The sequence below is a fragment of the Chlorocebus sabaeus genome, chromosome 25 (genome assembly GCF_047675955.1).
Source record: "Chlorocebus sabaeus isolate Y175 chromosome 25, mChlSab1.0.hap1, whole genome shotgun sequence".
NCBI classification, from domain to species: Eukaryota; Metazoa; Chordata; class Mammalia; order Primates; family Cercopithecidae; genus Chlorocebus; species Chlorocebus sabaeus.
Window position 1 is genome coordinate 3,253,510 of NC_132928.1, and position 18,006 is coordinate 3,271,515.

At 45.4% G+C, this 18,006-nt stretch overlaps 1 protein-coding gene and 1 non-coding gene across 4 annotated transcripts in view; one reads left to right on the forward strand and one right to left on the reverse strand.

Annotated features, from left to right (window-relative positions):
• Positions 1–8,219: 8,219 nt before the first annotated feature.
• Positions 8,220–18,006, forward strand: part of LIN9 (lin-9 DREAM MuvB core complex component) — an 86,652-nt gene continuing 76,865 nt past the window's right edge. For 2 of the 3 annotated variants that reach the window (XM_007988266.3, XM_007988267.3), the window contains exons 1-2: positions 8,358–8,752; positions 16,730–16,762. In XM_007988266.3, coding sequence (XP_007986457.1) covers positions 8,674–8,752; positions 16,730–16,762 — 112 coding nt within the window. In that variant the 5' untranslated portion in view covers positions 8,358–8,673. Of the gene's footprint in view, positions 8,236–8,357; positions 8,753–16,729; positions 16,763–18,006 lie in introns of those variants that run through there. The other variant, XM_073011474.1, reaches the window with a different exon arrangement.
• On the reverse strand, positions 13,779–13,878 carry LOC119619880 (small nucleolar RNA U13). The gene has a single exon (XR_005236321.1). It is a non-coding gene; the product is annotated as a small nucleolar RNA U13 (small nucleolar RNA).

Below are 18,006 nucleotides of genomic sequence, written 5' to 3' on the forward strand. Positions count from 1 at the left end.
TCTTACCTCAACCCCTACCAACCTCTGAATAAGTTTAGGACATCCTACCCACAAATACGGCACTTTGGTATTTGAGAAAACAGCAGAAGCAAGTAGGTCATTCTCATCTTCCTCTCAGCCTTCTCCCTTGAAGCAGGTCATGAGACCTCATTGGAGAGGTCCCTCCCTATACCTAGAGGAAAAGGACATCCTTATCTCTGAACACACAGAGACACAAAGAAAAATTGGAACAAATAGATCTTGCTAAGTGGTCCCCTCACAGTTTATTAACATTAGATCATACTTTTTATCCAATTGTATTTTCCCATGACCATCCACTTCTCCATCAAACTTAGTATAAAATATACACAGATTTACCTGTTTCTTTGGGCTATTTCCTTTTTTTGTTTTTTTTGAGACAGAGGTTTGCTCTGTCGCCTGGGCTGGAGTGCAGTGCCTTGATCTCGAATCCCTGCAAGCTCTGCCTCCCGGGTTCAAGCGATTCTCTCCTGCCTCAGCCTCCCAAGTAGCTGGGATTACAGGCGCACACCACCACGCCCGGCTAATTTTTGTATTTTTAGTAGAGACTGGGTTTTGCCATCTTGGCCAGGCTAGTCTCAAACTCCTGGCCTCAGGTGATCAGACCACCTCAGCCTCCCAAAGTGCTGGGATTACAGGCGTGAGCCACTGTGCCCAGCCCTGTTTCCTTTTAAAGTCTCCCATGTCACATGAAACTTAAATAAATAAATGTGTATACTTTTCTTGTTTATCTTTTGTTATAGGGGCTTCAGCCACAAACCCAGTGATTATCAAGGAAAAAATAGTTCTTTTCCTACCCTACACCCCACACTCCACTATGCTCCTACAGTATCTTGACCTCAGCTCTAGGGTAGCTCTTGTCAAACTATTGCAATTGCTTATGGCATGTGTCTCTATCTTCTATTAGCCTGAAAGCTCTGTAAGAGTAAGGCACTATATCACACTGAATTTTGCAACCTTAGTTCCTACCACATAGTAGGTGCTTAATAAGTATTTGCTGGCCGACTACTGGATAATTGTACCCTATTAAATTTTAAATTGCCTAGAATACTAGGGGTTATGAAGAGAAAGCAGAATTGATGACTATAAACCTCTTTTTTTTTTTTTTTTTGGAGACAGGGTCTTGCTCTGTTTCCCAGGCTGGACTGCAGTGGTGCAATCATAGCTCACTGCAGCTTCAACCTCCCCAGCCCAACTGATCCTCACACCTCAGCCTCCTGAGTAGCTGGGACTACAGGCACACACCACCTTGCCCAGATAATTTTTGTGGAGACAGAGTTTGACTATGTTGCCCAGGCTATTGAACTCTTAATGTTTCCTTGGACACATACGTGTCCTGAAGGGGTAATCTTTCTGGGTTAGAATTCACAAATCTGCACTGTGTTGAGTCATCCAATCTTTCTGGTTTGGGCAGTTCTGATGACAAGGTATTCCTCCCTGGGTAGCCTGGGCTGGTGGGCTCCTCTAGCTTATATTTGCTAATTCATTTAAGAAATTCTGGGCCGGGCGCAGTGGCTCATACCTGTAATCACAGCACTTTGGGAGGCCGAGGTGGGTGGATCACGAGGTCAGGAGATCGAGACCATCCTGGCTAACACAGTGAGACCCTGTCTCTACTAAAAATACAAAAAATTAGCCGGGTGTGGTGGCGGGCGCCTGTAGTCCCAGCTACTCTGGAGGCTGAGGCAGGAGAATGGCGTGAACCTGGGAGGCGGAGCTTGCAGTGAGCTGAGATCACACCATTGCGCTCCAGCCTGGGCAATAGAGCGAGACTCCGTCTCACAAAACATAAAAAGAAAAAAGAAAGAAATTCTGAACAGGCCAAGTGCCTGTAATCCCATCACTTTGGGAGACTGAGGGCAGATTGCTTGAGCTCAGGAGTTCTAGACCAGCCTGGACAACATGGCAACACCCTGTCTCTACAAAAAATAGCAGTGTGCCCCTGTAGTAGCGTACCCCTGTAGTTGCAGTTATTTGGGAGACTGAGGTGGGAGGATGTGGCTTGAGTCTGGGAGGCTGAAGTTGCAGGAGCTGTGATTGTGCCACTGCTGTCCAGCCTGAGCAACACAGTAAGATCTCATCTCGAAAAATAAATAAAATTGCCCAGCAGAGTCTCTCTTTGACTTCACATCTTCATTAAGTACCTAGGAATGGGTCTAATACAAAATGACTACTTAAGATTTTAGATTGGGATAAAACCTAAAGTCTGAAAACAAGATTTTCCTTGTAACACCTTTATTGAGTTATACTTCACATACCACAATTCACCTATTTAAAATATACAATTCAATAGTTTTTAGTATATACTATTGTATATAGTTCACACTTAACCCTGGAGGATACATTCCAAGACCCCCATTGGATGCCTGAAACTGACGATAGTACTGAATCCTATATATACTGTTTTTTCTATACCTACATACCTATGATAAAGTTTAATTTGTAAATTAGCTAAGAGATTAACAATAACTAATAATAACATAGAACAGGCTGGGCACAGTGGCTCAGGCATGTAACCCCAGCACTTTGGGAGGCCAAGGCAGGCGGATTGCTTGAGCCCAGGAGTTCAAGATCAGCCTGGGCAACATGGCAAAACCCCAACTCTATAAACAAAAATTGCCGGGTGTGGTGATGCATGCCTGTGGTCCCAGCTACTGTGGAGGCTGAGGTAGGAATATCACCCGAGCCTGGGGCGGTCCAGGCTACAGTAAGCCATGACTACACCCCTGCACTCCAGCCTGGATGACAGAGACCCCGTCTCAAAAAAAATAATAAAACAGAATGGAACAATCACAGCAATATACTGTAACAAATGTATACTGTAATAAAAGTTACTGTATATTGTAACTCTGTCTCTAAATATCTTACACTGTACTCATCTCTTTTCGGACCTCAGTGGTTCAGGGGTAACTGAAACCATGGCAAGAGAAACTCTGGAGAAGTGGGGACTACTGTAGGCACAGAGTTGTGCAATCACCACGGTTGATTTCAGGACGTTGTTTTTTTCTTTTATGAAACGGAGTCTTGCTCTGTCGCCCAGGCTGGAATGCAGTGGCATGATCTCGACTCACTGAACCTCCACCTCCCAGGTTCGAGTGATTCTCCAGCCTCAGCCTCCCGAGTACCTGGGATTACAGCTGCCCACCACCACCCCTGGTTAATTTTTGTATTTTTAAGAGAGACAGGGTTTCACCGTATTGGTCAGGCTGGTCTTGAACTCCTCTCCCCAGGTGATCTACCCTCCTCAGCCTCCGAGAGTGCTGGGATCACAGGCGTGAGCCACCACACCTGGTCAATTTCAGGACATTTTCATCAACCCAAAATGAAACCCTGTACAGTGGACTGGATATGGTGGCTCTAGCACTTTGGGAGGCTGAGGCAGGAGGATCCTTTGAGGCCAGCGTGTCCAGAGTCGGTTCCTTCCAGTGGGTTTTTGGTCTCACTGACTTCAAAAATGAAGCTGTGGACCTTCCTGGTGAGTGTTAAGAGCTCTTAAAGACGTGTCGCCCAGGCTGGAGTGCAGTGGCCGGATCTCAGCTCACTGCAAGCTCCGCCTCTCGGGTTCACGCCATTCTCCTGCCTCAGCCTCCAGAGTAGCTGGGACTACAGGCGCCCACCACCTCGCCCGGCTAGTTTTTTGTATTTTTTAGTAGAGACGGGGTTTCACCGTGTTAGCCAGGATGGTCTCGATCTCCTGACCTCGTGATCCGCCCGTCTTGGCCTCCCAAAGTGCTGGGATTACAGGCTTGAGCCACCACGCCCGGCCTATAGTTTTCATTAGAGTAGTGTAACATACTAAACTCCACTAAACTTGGATGTTATCCATAGTATCTAGCACATGTAGAGAATTTTATTTTATTATCTCAATTTTATGGACATGCATTCTCACATTGTGATCTAGATAGGGCAGTGTAGTTATATTCACTCCCCAAACGGGAAAGACAAAGGCAGAAAGGTTCAATGACTTGTCCAAGATCATGGTGCTCACAAGAGGTAAAGCAAGGCTTAGAACCCATGTCTTCTGCTCTCACTCCTCGTGCCTGTTTCCACTGCTCTGAACTCCGTCTCAGGGAGTTCAGGGAGAGGATTCTGAAGGGAATTACCAGGAGGGCCATTGGGCACATTTTTGAGAATATTTATGTTGTAAAAGAGGGGTTCTCATTAAGGAAAGATACCAACAGTCACTAGAGATCTTGATAGGCACTTAATTTATAATATATCATGTAATCTTCCTAATAACCCTTCAAGAAAGGGAGAAGAAAGCTAAAAACTACTACTGAGTGTAATTTGTTCAAGAATACACACAAGGGAAGTAGGTGAACTGCAATTTGAACCTAGATCCTGGGGCCATCAGTACTCCTGGTGTACTTGGATGCTGGAAGAGGAAGTGCTGAGTGTGCAGTCCCACCAGCAACATAACTTAAAAATATATATATGTATAGGCTGGAGAGCCTTTTTACCTCATTGTTGGCTGAGATACTCAAGCAAGGCAAGCTGAATTGTCTTTATTTTTTCATTACTAACTCAAATTCCCAAGTTTATCAATAGTATTTATAAAAACATTCACACACATATTATATACACACACACTGTTTTTTTTTTTTTTTTTTTTTTTTTTTTTGAGACGGAGTCTCACTCTTTCACCCAGGCTGGAGTACAGTGGTGTGATCTCAGCTCACTGCAATCTCCACTGCTTGGGTTCAAGCAATTCTCCTGCCTCAGCCTTCCAAGTAGCTTGGATCACAGTCGCAAGCCACTACTCCTGGCTAATTTTGTATTTTTAGTAGAGACGGGGTTTCACCATGTTGGTCAGACTGGTCTCAAACCCCTGATCTCAGGTGCTCAGGTGATCCACCTGCCTCAGTCTCCCAAAGTGGTGGGATTACAGGTGTGAGCCACTGCACTAGGCCCCCGACACACACGTTTTATCTTTAGTCATTGCAACTGTTTTCACAAAAATAATCCAACCCAATAATTGATAAATAGACCACAGGACTAGAAATGGTCAAACCGGATATTTCTAAAATGTGGCCATGTTTATTTTTCTTACAGTATTTAAAAAATTTTTTAGAATTTTTATGGGTACATAGTAGGTGGATATATTTATGAGGTACATGAGATGTTTCTTATGGTGTATTTTTATTTAGGTTTTTCATGACTTGATGACCTTATCCATACCATGGTTTGTTTTTTTAAAAAAGCAAACAACACACACAGTCACATCATTTTAAATGGGAATAAGTGATTGCAGGAAATTTAATACCCGTGTCGCATGTTGCTATGGTTTGAATGATGGTTTTCCCTCCAAAATTCAATTGTAACATAATCCCCAATGCAACAGTATTAAGTGGTGTGGCCTCTGGGAGGTGATTAAGTCATGAGGGTTCTGGTTTCCTGAATGGGGTTAATACCCTTATAAAAGGGCTCAAGGTTGATGGAAGTGCTCTCTTGCCTTTCTGTCCCTTCTACCATGTGAGGACACAGCATGCATCCCCTCCAGAGGATGGAGCAATGAGGCACCATCTTGGAAACAGACAGCTGCCATCACCAGACACCAACGTTGGCACTTTGATCTTGGACTTCCCCAGCGCTTGAAACGGTGATAAATAAATTATTGTTGTTGGCTGGGCATGCTGGCTCGTGCCTGTAATCTCAAGTCTTTGGGAGGCTGAGGCAGGTAGATCACTTGAGGTCAGGAGTTCAAGACCAGCCTGGCCAACCTGGTGAAATCCTGTCTCTCTACTAAGAATACAAAAATTAGCCAGGAGTGGTGGCAGGCAGCTGTAATCCCAGCTACTCTGGAGGCAGAGGCAGGAGAATTGTTTAAACCCAGGAGGCAGAGGCTGCAGTGAGCCAAGATCACACCGTTGTACTCCAGCGTGGGTGACAAGAGCAAAACTCTGTCTCAAAAAAAAAAAAAAAAAAAAAAAAAAATTTCTCTATAAATTACCCAGTCTCAGATGTTTTGTTATAGCAGCACAAATGGACAAAAACATACGTGTAATCCTCCCATCACAGAGGGAGTCACTGAGGCACCGAAAAGTGGGCTAGATTCCTGCTTCTAGTACTTGCTTGCCATTGTCTTTGGACAAATTACCAGGTTGTTGGGAGAATCAAGTAAGCCAATCCTTGTAACATCTGTCATAAATATTCAATAACAAACCTTATTGAAGAGTTAGGTGTGCCTTGGCTTCGATCACACAGCTAAGTGCTAGATCTGGGGCTAGGATACAGCTTCAGGCTTTGGATTTATGAGAAGAGTCACTTAGAGTTTTTGTTTAAAAGGCAGATTATTGGGGAAGGGTCTAAAAACATTGATTTAAACAGTAGTTGTGTTGTTGCGTGTACATGAAAACTGCCTCATAATAAAACCAGGTTTGCCTTGGTCTAATGACACCTTGACCATCATGATATTCACACAAGGCTTTTGCTTCTCCCACTCATAACCTCTCATGTTTTTTTTTTTTCTAGACGGAGTCTCGCTCTGTCGCCCAGGCTGGAGTGCAGTGGCGCAATCTCGGCTCACTGCAAGCTCCCCCTCCCGAGTTCACGCCATTCTCCTGCCTCAGCCTCCCGTGTAGCTGGGACTACAGGCGCCCGCCACCACGCCCGGCTAATTTTTTGTGTTTTTAGTAGAGACGGGGTTTCACCGTGTTAGCCAGGATGGTCTCAATCTCCTGACCTCGTGATCCGCCCGTCTCGACCTCCCAAAGTGCTGGGATTACAGGCGTGAGCCACCGCGCCTGGCCTCTCATGTTTAAATTTCTATTCTTTCATTCTTAAAGGGCTGACCTTTTCTTGATCTCCTCTCCAAATTGATAGTGAAGTGCAAGCTGCTGCAGCCCGCCCCCCAGGTGCTGACAACAAGGACCAGTGTTTTAATCTTCTTAGAGAGCAGATCCGAGTGTGTTTAGAAGGCAAAGGAGAGGTTAAGCTAGCTCTGAAGGATTACTTTGTAAAACTGAACTTTCACCCTCCCTGCTCTCCCTCCTACCTTAGCATAGCAGCACCCAGTTACCCAAGGCACAAAGCTGGCATCAGCAATGAGACTTCCTTCTCCTCACACCCAGTGACTCACCCAATCCTTTATTTTCCACGTCTTGAAAGGTGAAGTGCATACTGCCACCTCTCTCTAATACTGCCTATGCTGTGGTGATGGTGGTGGCAGTGGCTAACTGATGGGTGTTAGCAGCTATTATAAGGTCCTTACATCTATCAAATCATTTAGCCCTCAAAACAACTCTTACTTGCATTTTACAGATAAGAAACTGAGGCACAGAGAATTCGGTTAGGAAACCAACGTGCCGGAGATTATACAACTAGCAGCCCATCTGGATTCTTCCCATCGAGGCCCTGGGGCTCCAGAGCCCACCCTCTGCACCTCTCTAGCTACCAGTGCAGTCATCTCTCTTCTGTCCTTTGTATGCCCCAAATAAGCTTCTTCCTGACTGGTTTCTAGGCTCTCATCTTGTCCCCCACCAATCCATTTCCCATATTTTTGTTCGAAAACACAAATAGAAACATACCCCCCTCTTTAGGTAAAACCAGAATTTTCCATTGCTCCAGTGCACTAAGCAAGTTCAACTCCTTAGCCTGGGCGGGCCTCTGTGTCATCTTAGTATACCGCCTTTTAACTTTGTAGTTCCCGGGATTCACCCATGTTTGCTTAGCGGTCCCATTCCTCCAAACCCATAAATTCCTGGAGAAAAGGTTTGGAGCTCATTGACATTTGTTAAATGAATTTTTGAAAAGCAACAGTGCTTTATTACTGGAAAGTGTTACAGATATTGTGAATTTTTTTCCTAGGGCTTCTTTCAATTTCGTTGAATTCTCGTCCAATATCATCGTAACATTTGATCAGGTAGTTTATCACCTTGTAGTGTCACTGTTCCTTTCTGTATCCTCTCGAAGCCTCCTGTTTTTCCTTTCCTAATTCTCTGCCAGCCCACTGCACGATCTAGTGTCGAATAGATGAAACAGCTGAGCAGAACAGTTCTTTAGCTGTCGGCCTAAATGACCAACTTCATGACCTCTCAAGGTCTCGCTCCCCGGCTGCACGCAGCTCAGCTTCCAACATTTGGGAAAGGCGTGCCCGGCTGGCGAGGGGCCGCTGGGGCCGAGTCCCGGACGTCGCGACGCGCAGTGGGTTGCTGCGGCCGGCGCTCTCGGGAAAAGTGAGGGGACGGAGGCGCCCGAGCAACGTGGGTTTCGGGAACCGTGAATATTTCACTTTGCGTAGAGCCCCCTCGGGCAATGCGACCCAGAACCGAGGGCTTCTTTCCCCCTGCCAGGGCTTCCCTCCAGTTCTCCACTCGGAACAAACAGCCTGCAGTTCCCGCAGCTGCAGCGCGGGCCGCGGAACACGCGCCTGGAGCGGGGCCCGAGCGGGACTCCTGAGCTGGTGCTGCTCCCCCAGCGCTCCGGCGCCGGGCCTCGCCGCGCGGCCTCCTTTCTCCCTTCCTCCCGCCTTGCTCGGCCGGAGGCGGCGGCGGAGGGGCGAGGTGCGGCCCCCCCTCGGCGGCACCTCCTCCCCGGGCAGGCGCGGGCGGAGCCCGGCCCGCCTCAGCCAGCCGCGGCGGGAGTAGCGCGGCGCAGCGCCGCGGGCAGCGAGCTCCGCATTCGAACCTCCCTCGCAAAGACAGTCTCCGCCCCACAATGCACCGCGGCGGGCAGCCTTTGAAAAAGCGGCGCGGCTCGTTCAAGATGGCGGAGCTCGACCAGTTGCCTGACGAGAGTGAGTAGCACCTCAAAGCACCCCCGCCTTTTCCCGCCTGCTGCCTGCCCCACGGCTGCACCGGCCGGGACGGACGGCCGTGCCCTCCGCTGGGCAGGTGGGCTGACTGCCAGCCCCACCGTGGTCCCCTAGTCCTCCCACTCCGGTGTTGCCGCCGCGTCGCCGCCTTTGTTATGGTGTCTGTGTGTTGGTTTCTGGGGTTGTGTGAGCGCCAGGGCCGGAAACCGAGAGCCCGGGAGTCCAGCCTGTGCCAGGCGGAGGCGGTGGCTGCTCCCCTGGCCCGACTCCGGCCCCCAGCCGAGGTGGGGGGAAGAGCGGCCCCCGGGCGCGGGGGCTGTCCTCGCCGCCTGCACCACTCGCCCGGCGCCGAGAGACGCCCGCCGGGGTTATGTAACTCGCCTGTCCCGGGGCCGGGGGAGGGCTCGGGCTGGGCACGGTGTGGTCCAAGGCCCCTTCTTCTTGCCCCAGCTTCTGATCTTGTCCTGTCACAGCTCCTGCCTCTACGGGCACTTGTGATCTTCACTGTCCTCCCCGCCCCCCCACCGGTGTGTCCACCCCTGGAAGTGTTTCCGTGTCAGAGGGTTGGCCCCTTCCCCTGGGACCACAGGTGGCTGTGGACCTTTCCTGAGATCATCCAGCCCGGATACTCAGTGTTCAGGTAGCCCCCGTCCTGCAGAGTTTATTCTATATGTGTCTTAAGAGCCATGAAGGTACCTTTATGTATGGATGTGACCAACACAGCGTACATGTGCAGTACCCTGCCTGACACCCACCCTAGGGCATTGCCTCACCTTTCCGTGTTTACTCATCCTGACATCTAAGACGTGTATACTCACTTGTGTTGAGTAAGTAAAAGCACCAATTCCATAGTTTAAGGGCAATGGAACTTACTTTTGTAATTTACAGTATTGCATAAATTATATGAAAAGGCAAATATGTTAGTTAATTACAAAAAAGTCCTGAATCCACATTCACTATTCAGTTTATACATATTTGTGAAAGGCTCAATCACTATTGAATCTATCTATGCACAAGGCAAATGGACTTTGAAAAAGAGAACTCAACATACCGATTACATTTTCTTTGTGAGGTCATGTATTCTTAATAAGTTATAAAGTTAAAATAAAAGTTCAAGTTGCCAAGCTGGTGAAAAGTCGTATTGAAAGTGTTGTGTTTTAAATTTGATAGAGAGCAGCACTAAGTACCAAAGGAACTTTGTCCGTGATGGAACTGTTCTCTTTTGTGATGTCCAATAGGGTAGCCAAGCTACTAGCCATACGGGACATTTCAAATGTGGCTAGAGTGATGGAGGAACTGAATTTTGAATTTTATTTATATAGTCACATGTAGCTAGTAGCCACTGTATTGGATAGGGAACAGCTATTGACCAGTCATGAGTTGTATTGTTTATTTGTAGAATACAATTGATTGTGATTTATTTTATTTATTTATTTATTTATTTTGAGATGGAGTTTCACTCTTATTGCCCAGGCTGGGGTTCAATGGCGCTATCTCGGCTCACTGAAACCTCTGCCTCCTGGGTTCAAGCGATTCTCCTACCTCAGCCTCCCGAGTAGCTGGGGTTACAGGCATGAGCCACCACGCCCGCCTGATTTTTTTGTATTTTTAGTAGAGACGGGGTTTCTACATGTTGGTCAGGCTGGTCTCGAACTCCTGACCTCAGGTGATCCGCCCGCCTCAGCCTTCTAATGTGCTGGGGTTACAGGTATGAGCCACCGCGGCTGGCCTTGATTGTGACTTTGAATGCTCCCAAATGAGTGTGGACCTACTAAGCACAGTGTACTTGTCATCCGAAAATGTTTTTCGTCATCCTTGGTATCTTTATCATAAAGATGTCTTATCACCTCTTGGATGTCACAATCATTAGAGCTCCTATTTTGGTTACTGCAGTCATTCTTTTGTAATGAGAGGCGTTTTAAGTGGTTTTCTTACAACTGCCATTGGGAATATTTGCTTCATATCATCCAACATTTATTGAGAATTTACTGTGGTTCTTTGTAGGGACTTGGGATTTATATTAGGGTTCAAATTCCAGCACCACTTTCAAATTAATATAACCTAATCATTTATATTACTTTGTGACATCTCTGGTACATTGGTGTGTATTTGTGTGTATGTCTTGTTTCACCAGACTTCAGCTTTGTTGAAACCAGGGATTTTCTTTCTTTGTTATAAAATGCCACAAATCAAGTATACATAAATACTTAATTTATATGGAATTAATGCAAAGTAACAGGTATTATTAATGAAACTGGAGCAGGGTCTTGAAAAGGAAAAGCGATTTCAATTTGATACTGGAAATAACAGTATGTTTTTTGGCCACATTTAGTCAAGGAGTCTAGCTAATATATTATTCAGCAGTCGATATAACATTATCAATAATCAAAGCTACCATTTATTGAGTATTTACTATGAACCAGATGCCATGCAAAGGATATTATATGTATTTGCTCATTTATTCTTCATTTCAATTGACGTAAGTACTCACATTTTATATGAGGAAACTAAGGCTATCTTCAGCCCAGATCTTTCCTGAGCTCCCTTTCTTGATATCTCTTGCCTATTTCACATTTCTTCTTAGATGCTTCAAAGGCCCCTCGTACTGCACGAGTTTAAAATCCACTTCAGTCTTACCCCATGACAGATACTTCTAGTGATTCGAATGATTCCACTGTGCATTCAGCTGGCAGGGCAGAAACCTAGAGATTTTCTTTGGCACTTCCCTCTCTCTCTTTTCTTTTCTTTTTTCTTTTTTTCGTGAGACAGGGTCTTGCTCTGTCACCTAGGCTGGAGTGCAGTGGTGTGATCTCAGCTCACTGCAGCCTTTGCCTCCCGGGTTCTATCAATTCTCCTGCCTCAGCCTCCTGGGTAGCTGAGTTTACAGGCGCCCACCACCACACCTGGCTAATTTTTGTATTGTTAGTAGAGGCGGGGTTTCACCATGGCTAGGCTGGTCTTGAACTCCTGACTTCAGGTGATCCGCCCGCCTCAGCCTCCCAAAGTGCTGGGATTACAGGTGTGAGCCACCACGCCCCCGGCCACTTTCCTCTCTTTCACTTCCCCTATTTAAGCCTTTACTAAGTCTGTACATTTTACCTTCTAAATATCTATCAATTCTACCCATTTCCTACCATCACCATAGCCCAAACTGTCACTATTTCTTCTCTTTACCAATTACCTCAGCCTCTCATTAATTCAGCCCCCTTCCCACAAACAGAAAGCGAGTGGGATCCTTTCAAAATGAATATATGACATCCTCCTGTTAGAAACCCTTCAGTAGCTGTAAGACCCTTTGTGGTCTGGCTTTATGTCGTACCACTTGTCCCCTCATTCTGTCCCTTTGGGTTAAATTGGACCTTTTTCATTCCCTATACTCACCAGTCTCCCCTTTTCTCCAGGGTCTTTGCACATGCTGTTCTCTCAACCTGGAATGCTAACCCCTCACACCCCCCTTACTTTCAGTTAACTTGTAATTATCTTTTAGATCCCCTTTTATGCTTCTTCAGAGAGCCATTTCCCATCCTCCCTGACTAAATTATGTCTTCTTTAAATCTGTTTTTTGTTTTTTAAAGAGACAGGGTCTCTGTCTGTTGTGTAGACTTGAGTGCAGAGGCATGATCATGGCTCACTGCAGCCTTGATCTTCTGGGCTTAGGAGATCCTCCGGCATCAGTCTTCCCAGTAGCTGGGACCACAGGCATGTACCACCATTCCCAACAAGGTTTTTGTTTTTGTTTTTCTATTTTTTGTGGAGAGGAGGTCTCCCTATGTTGCTCAGACTGGTCTCAAACTCCTGGCCTCAACTATCCTCCTGCCTTAGCCTTTCAAAGTGCTGGGATTACAGGCTTCAGCCACCATGCAGGGCCTATCTTCTTTAATTTTTTTTTAAAGATGGAATCTTGCTCTGTCACCCAGGCTGGAGTGCAGCGGTGCAGTCTTGGCTCACTGCAACCTCCACCTCCAGAGTTCAAGCGATTCTCCTGCCTCAGCCTCCTGAGTAGCTGTGATTACAGGTGTGTACCACCAAGCCCGGCTAATTTTTGTATTTTTAGTGGAACCTGACTGGTCTCGAACTCTTGACCTCAAGTCATTTGGCCCCCACAAAGTGCTGGGATTACAGGTGTGAGCCACTGTGCCAGGCCAGGGCCCATTTTCTTTAAATCTTTTTGTATTGCTATGTAACTTCCTAGTGACAGCTATTAACAGTTGCAGTTTTGTATTTGTTTATGTGATTGGTTAGTAGCCCCATCAGAGCAGGTATTGTTTCTGTCTCCCTAATTGCATTCCCAGTTCCATGCATAACACCTGGCTTACCTCTGACCTTTCATACCATTCTTCCCTATGCAAGCACAGTCACCCCTCCTCCCTTCTTAATACTTAACCTGTTTGTTCTGCCCAGACTCATAGCTTTGATTTCCTCCTCTGTCACAGCTAGTTTTTTAGATGTTACCTCCTCAGAGAAACCATTTGTACTCAAAAGTAAAGTAGGCCGGGCGCGATGGCTCACGCCTGTAATCCCAGCACTTTGGGAGGCCGAGATGGGCGGATCACGAGGTCAGGAGATCGAGACCATCCTGACTAACACAGTGAAACCCCGTCTCTACTAAAAATACAAAAATTAGCCGGGCGCGGTGGCGGGCGTCTGTAGTCCCAGCCACATGGGAGGCTGAGGCAGGAGAATGGCGTGAACTCGGGAGGCAGAGCTTGCAGTGAGTGGAGATTGCGCCACCGCACTGCAGCCTGGGCGACAGAGCGAGACTCCGTCTCAAAAAAAAAAAAAAAGTAAATTAGTTCGTACTTAGAGTAATTCCCCCCTCCCCACCAATATCACCCTGTTTGTTTCCTTTTTCATGAACTATAATTATTATGTACTTGTTTATTATATATATGTCTTTCTACTAGAGTTTAAGCTTCCTGAGAGCAGAGGCTTTGTTTGTCTTGTTCTTTGGGGTAACCCTAGCCCCTAACAGTGCTTATGGTAGGCATTCAATGAAATGTTTTTTCCACATCAGATGGGTCATGTGCTGACTTTTCACAAAGTTTGAGAGACACATCTCACACATGAGTATGAAAACCCAATCATCATGCTTATGAACTACGAAGGGTAGAATCTTTGGATTAATGAACACCTTGTTAGAGCAAGATTCTAATTTAATCAGATTCACCTGACTGAAAAATCCATGTTCTTAACCTATTTTTTGATTGCTTAAAATAATACGGCATTATATCAAAATTAACTGTAATATATTAGTTGTTCTATGCACTTTTACACGTATTAACTCATTTAATCTTCATTTTACACATGAAGAAACAATAGCACAGAGAGGCAAAGTAACTTGCTTAAGGTAACATGCAAGAAAGTGTCAGGACCAAGATTCAAACATAGCTAGTCTCAATCTAGAACCTGTTTTCTTAACCACTATGCTATCCTGCATCTAGAAAAAGGAAAAAAGGGCCGGTTGCGGTGGCTCCCGCCTGTAATCCCAGCACTTTGGGAGGCCAAGCTGGGTGGATCACCTGAGGTCAGGAGTTCGAGACCAGCCTGGCCAACATGGCGAAACCCTTTCTCTACTAAATATACAAAAATTAGCTGCATATGGTGGCATGCACCTGTAATCCTAGCTACCTGGAAGACTGAGGCAGGGAGAATTGCTTGAACCTGGGAAGTGGAGGTTGCAGTGAGCTGAGATTACGCCACCGCACTCCAACCTGGGTGACAGAGTGAGACTCCATCTCAAAAACAAAAAAAAGGAAAAGGAAAAAAGGTTCAAGGTGATTGGTCAGAATCCCCAGGATACGGTTCCTGCCTTCATGGAGCAGGAATGGATATTCTTGTGGCCTATACCTCTTCAGCTCTCTGCTTAAACATCACCTTTCATAGAAGCTAATCATGAACACCTTATATACAAATAGTTTTCCTTCCCCCCCATTCCAACCCTGCATATTCTTCTGCTTTATTTTTTCCAGAGTGCTTATCATGACTCGATAGCTGTTTTTGTTTGTCTCCCATCACTAGAATGTACATTCCATGAGAGCAGGGACTTTGACTGTTTTGCTTGCTGTTGTATTCCCATTGCCTAGAGCAGGTAGGGACTGGCATGCCATCAGCACTCTACATATTCAGTGAGTGAATGGTTACTACTTTTTCTCAAATGCACTACATATCTGTTGGTAAACAGATGTGTGTATTATCTACTGTTGCTGCTTTACAGTTGTGTTGCATTGTTTGAGACTTTTTAGCGAGATTTTATGTCATTCACCCCCATGACTTTACTGCCTTTTGTCGTTAAGCTTCATTTGCCATACGGAAGCTGTTATGGTGTCCTGTTAACTATTCTTCACATCTAGGCAAGAGAGTAGAGTGAAAATAAGTGTCTTTAATGCTAATAGGTGTCTGTTTTACAGGTCTCTTATACTGACCTGTGGAGGAACAAATCAGTTGAAGTTTAGTGATCAGAGATGCATAGTGTTTAAGGATCTGAAATGAAGTGTTTCATAACTGCCATACTTTATCTGTTGCTTCTCATTTTAAGTCTGTTACCCATTTATAGGAGATGTAAATCACGGCTGCTTTTGTTAAATAGCAAAGAGGATTAATCTGTCCTCTCTGATTTTTGTTCCTAGTTCATGTTCTTTTTTTTTTAATCCCCTGAGATCATCCTTAATTATTATTTTTCAGATGACTTGGACTTTGCAATGTATACATCCAGTTCTGAGATTTTTAAATTTAGTGCTTTCTTGCTCTCAAAAAGCTTCTTTCTCTATTGACTTTTCATGACTCGATAGCTGTTTTTGTTTGTCTCCCATCACTAGAATGTACATTCCATGAGAGCAGGGACTTTGACTGTTTTGCTTGCTGTTGTATTCCCATTGCCTAGAGCAGGTAGGGACTGGCATGCCATCAGCACTCTACATATTCAGTGAGTGAATGGTTACTACTTTCCCTACCCATAGATCCTATCATTCATTCACACCAGAACCTGTGGCCTGATGTTTCTCAAAGTGGGTTACCTGCAACAGAATCCCCTGTTGTTTATTAATAATATAGATTGAGTCTAGATTCTGCATGTATGAGGAGCTTCCTTGTTATTCTTATTTCTTTTTTATTTTTTTGAGGCGGAGTCTTACTCTGTCTGTCAGGCTGAAGTGCAGTGGTGCGGTCACAGCTCACTGCAGCCTCAACCTCCCAGGCTCCAGCAAGCTTCTCACATCAGCCTCCTGAGTAGCTGAGACTGGAGGCACGTGCCACCATACCTAGTGAATTAAAATTTTTTTTTAGAGATAGGATCTCCCTATGTTGCCCAGGCTGGTCTCAGACTCCTGGCCTCAGGCGATCCTTCCCACCTTGGTCTTCCAAAGCACTGGGATTATAGTTGTTAGCCATCACACCTGGCCTCTAATGTACAGTAGAGTTTGTTTTATCCAGTGGACCCCTCCAACTTTAGCCCCTCTTGGCCGTTCTGTATTCCCTTTTCCAGCTTAAATCTTGAAGTATTGCATATACCTGCATTCTAGACTTTCGCTTGCTATGACAGTCCTTGAATCATTTCCATTGTCTGTTTTTCCCATTCCATTACCACGTCAGTCTTTGCCTCAGTAGATGTCAGTTCCCTTTCTCTTTTCTTCCAGCACCACAGCACACCTGGATGAGGATCCAAAATTACCTCTGTCCCCACTCTTGCTCTTTCTTCTCCTTCTTCATTTCCTTCTCCTGGAATGGTCTCCAGTTCTCGCAACTTCAGCAAGACTCTCATATGTCTCTCTCCAGTTCTTTCTTTATCTGAGTTCTGGTTTATAGTTTGAATGGTATGCTAGATATTTCTAATTGCACATTCCACCATCTCTTCAAACTCAGTATTACTAAAACTAAATGGATCACTTTTACCCCCAAACCAAAGTCTTTTTCTCTTACTTTGGTTATGAAATAATTACTGATTTGTTTTATTTTTAATTTCAGGTTCTTCAGCAAAAGCCCTTGTCAGTTTAAAAGGTAAGAAGTATCGCATTTTTAGGTATACCGTAGCTAAAAGTCTAATTCATTAAATTCATCTGGATATAGTGTTTCCCTTTTCCTTCTAAGTTATGATTCATTGTAGCTTTTCAGTATTGGTTTTCACTGATAACCTTAAATAAATATGCTTTTATAGGAGAATTGATCCTCAGTTGTTAGAAATTATTTTTAAAAATTTCTAAAATTATTGATTAAATACTTTTCTAATTAAACATTCCGTATTTAGATTAAAAACATTTGTTAAACAACTGTGCTGAGCTATATGTTAGCATAATTGTTTGTTTGTTTGTTTGTTTTTGAGATAGTCTCTCTGTTGCCCAGGCTGGAGTACAATGGTGCAATCTTGGCTCACTGCAACCTCTGCCTCCCAGGTTCAAGTGATTCTCGTGCCTCAGCCCCCTGAGTAGTTGGGATTACAGGCATGTGCCACCATGCCTGGCTAATTTTTATGTTTTTAGTAGAGATGGGATTTCACCATGTTGGCCAGACTGGCCTCAAACTCCTGGCCTCAAGTGATCTGCCCACATTGGCCTCCCAAAGTGTTGGGATTACAGACGTGAGCCACTGTGCCCAGCAGATTTTTTGTTTATTTATTTTTTGAGACAGGGTCTCGCTCTGTCACACAGGCTAGAGTGCGATGACGTGACTACAGTTCACTGCAGCCTTGACCTCCTGGGCTCAAGTGATTCTCTTGCCTCAGCCTCCTGTGTAGCTGGGACCACAGGCAAATGCCACCATGCCCAGCTAATTTCTTTATTTTTTGTAGCGAGGAGGCCTCACTTTGTTGCCCAGGCTGGTCTCAAACTCCTGGACTCAAGGGATCCTGCTGCCTTAGCTTTGCAAAGTGCTGGGATTATAGGCCTGAGCCACCACATCTGGCCTGTAATAGCTTATTTTTAAGAGTCTTGCTTTCACCGGGCACGGTGGCTCATGCCTGTAATCCCAGCACTTTGGGAGGCCTCATGAGGCAGGTGGACCACTTGAATTCAGGAGTTCGAAACCAGCCTGGCTAACATAGTGAAATGCCGTCTCTACTAAAAATACAAAATTAGCCGGGAGTGGTGGCAGACACCTGTAATCCCAGCTACTTGAGAGGCTGAGGCAGGAGAATTGCTTGAACCTGGGAGGCAGAGGTTGTTGTAAGCCGAGATTGCGCCATTGCACTCCAGTCTGGGTGACAGAGTGAGACTCTGTCTCAAATTTAAAAAAAAAAAAAATCTTGC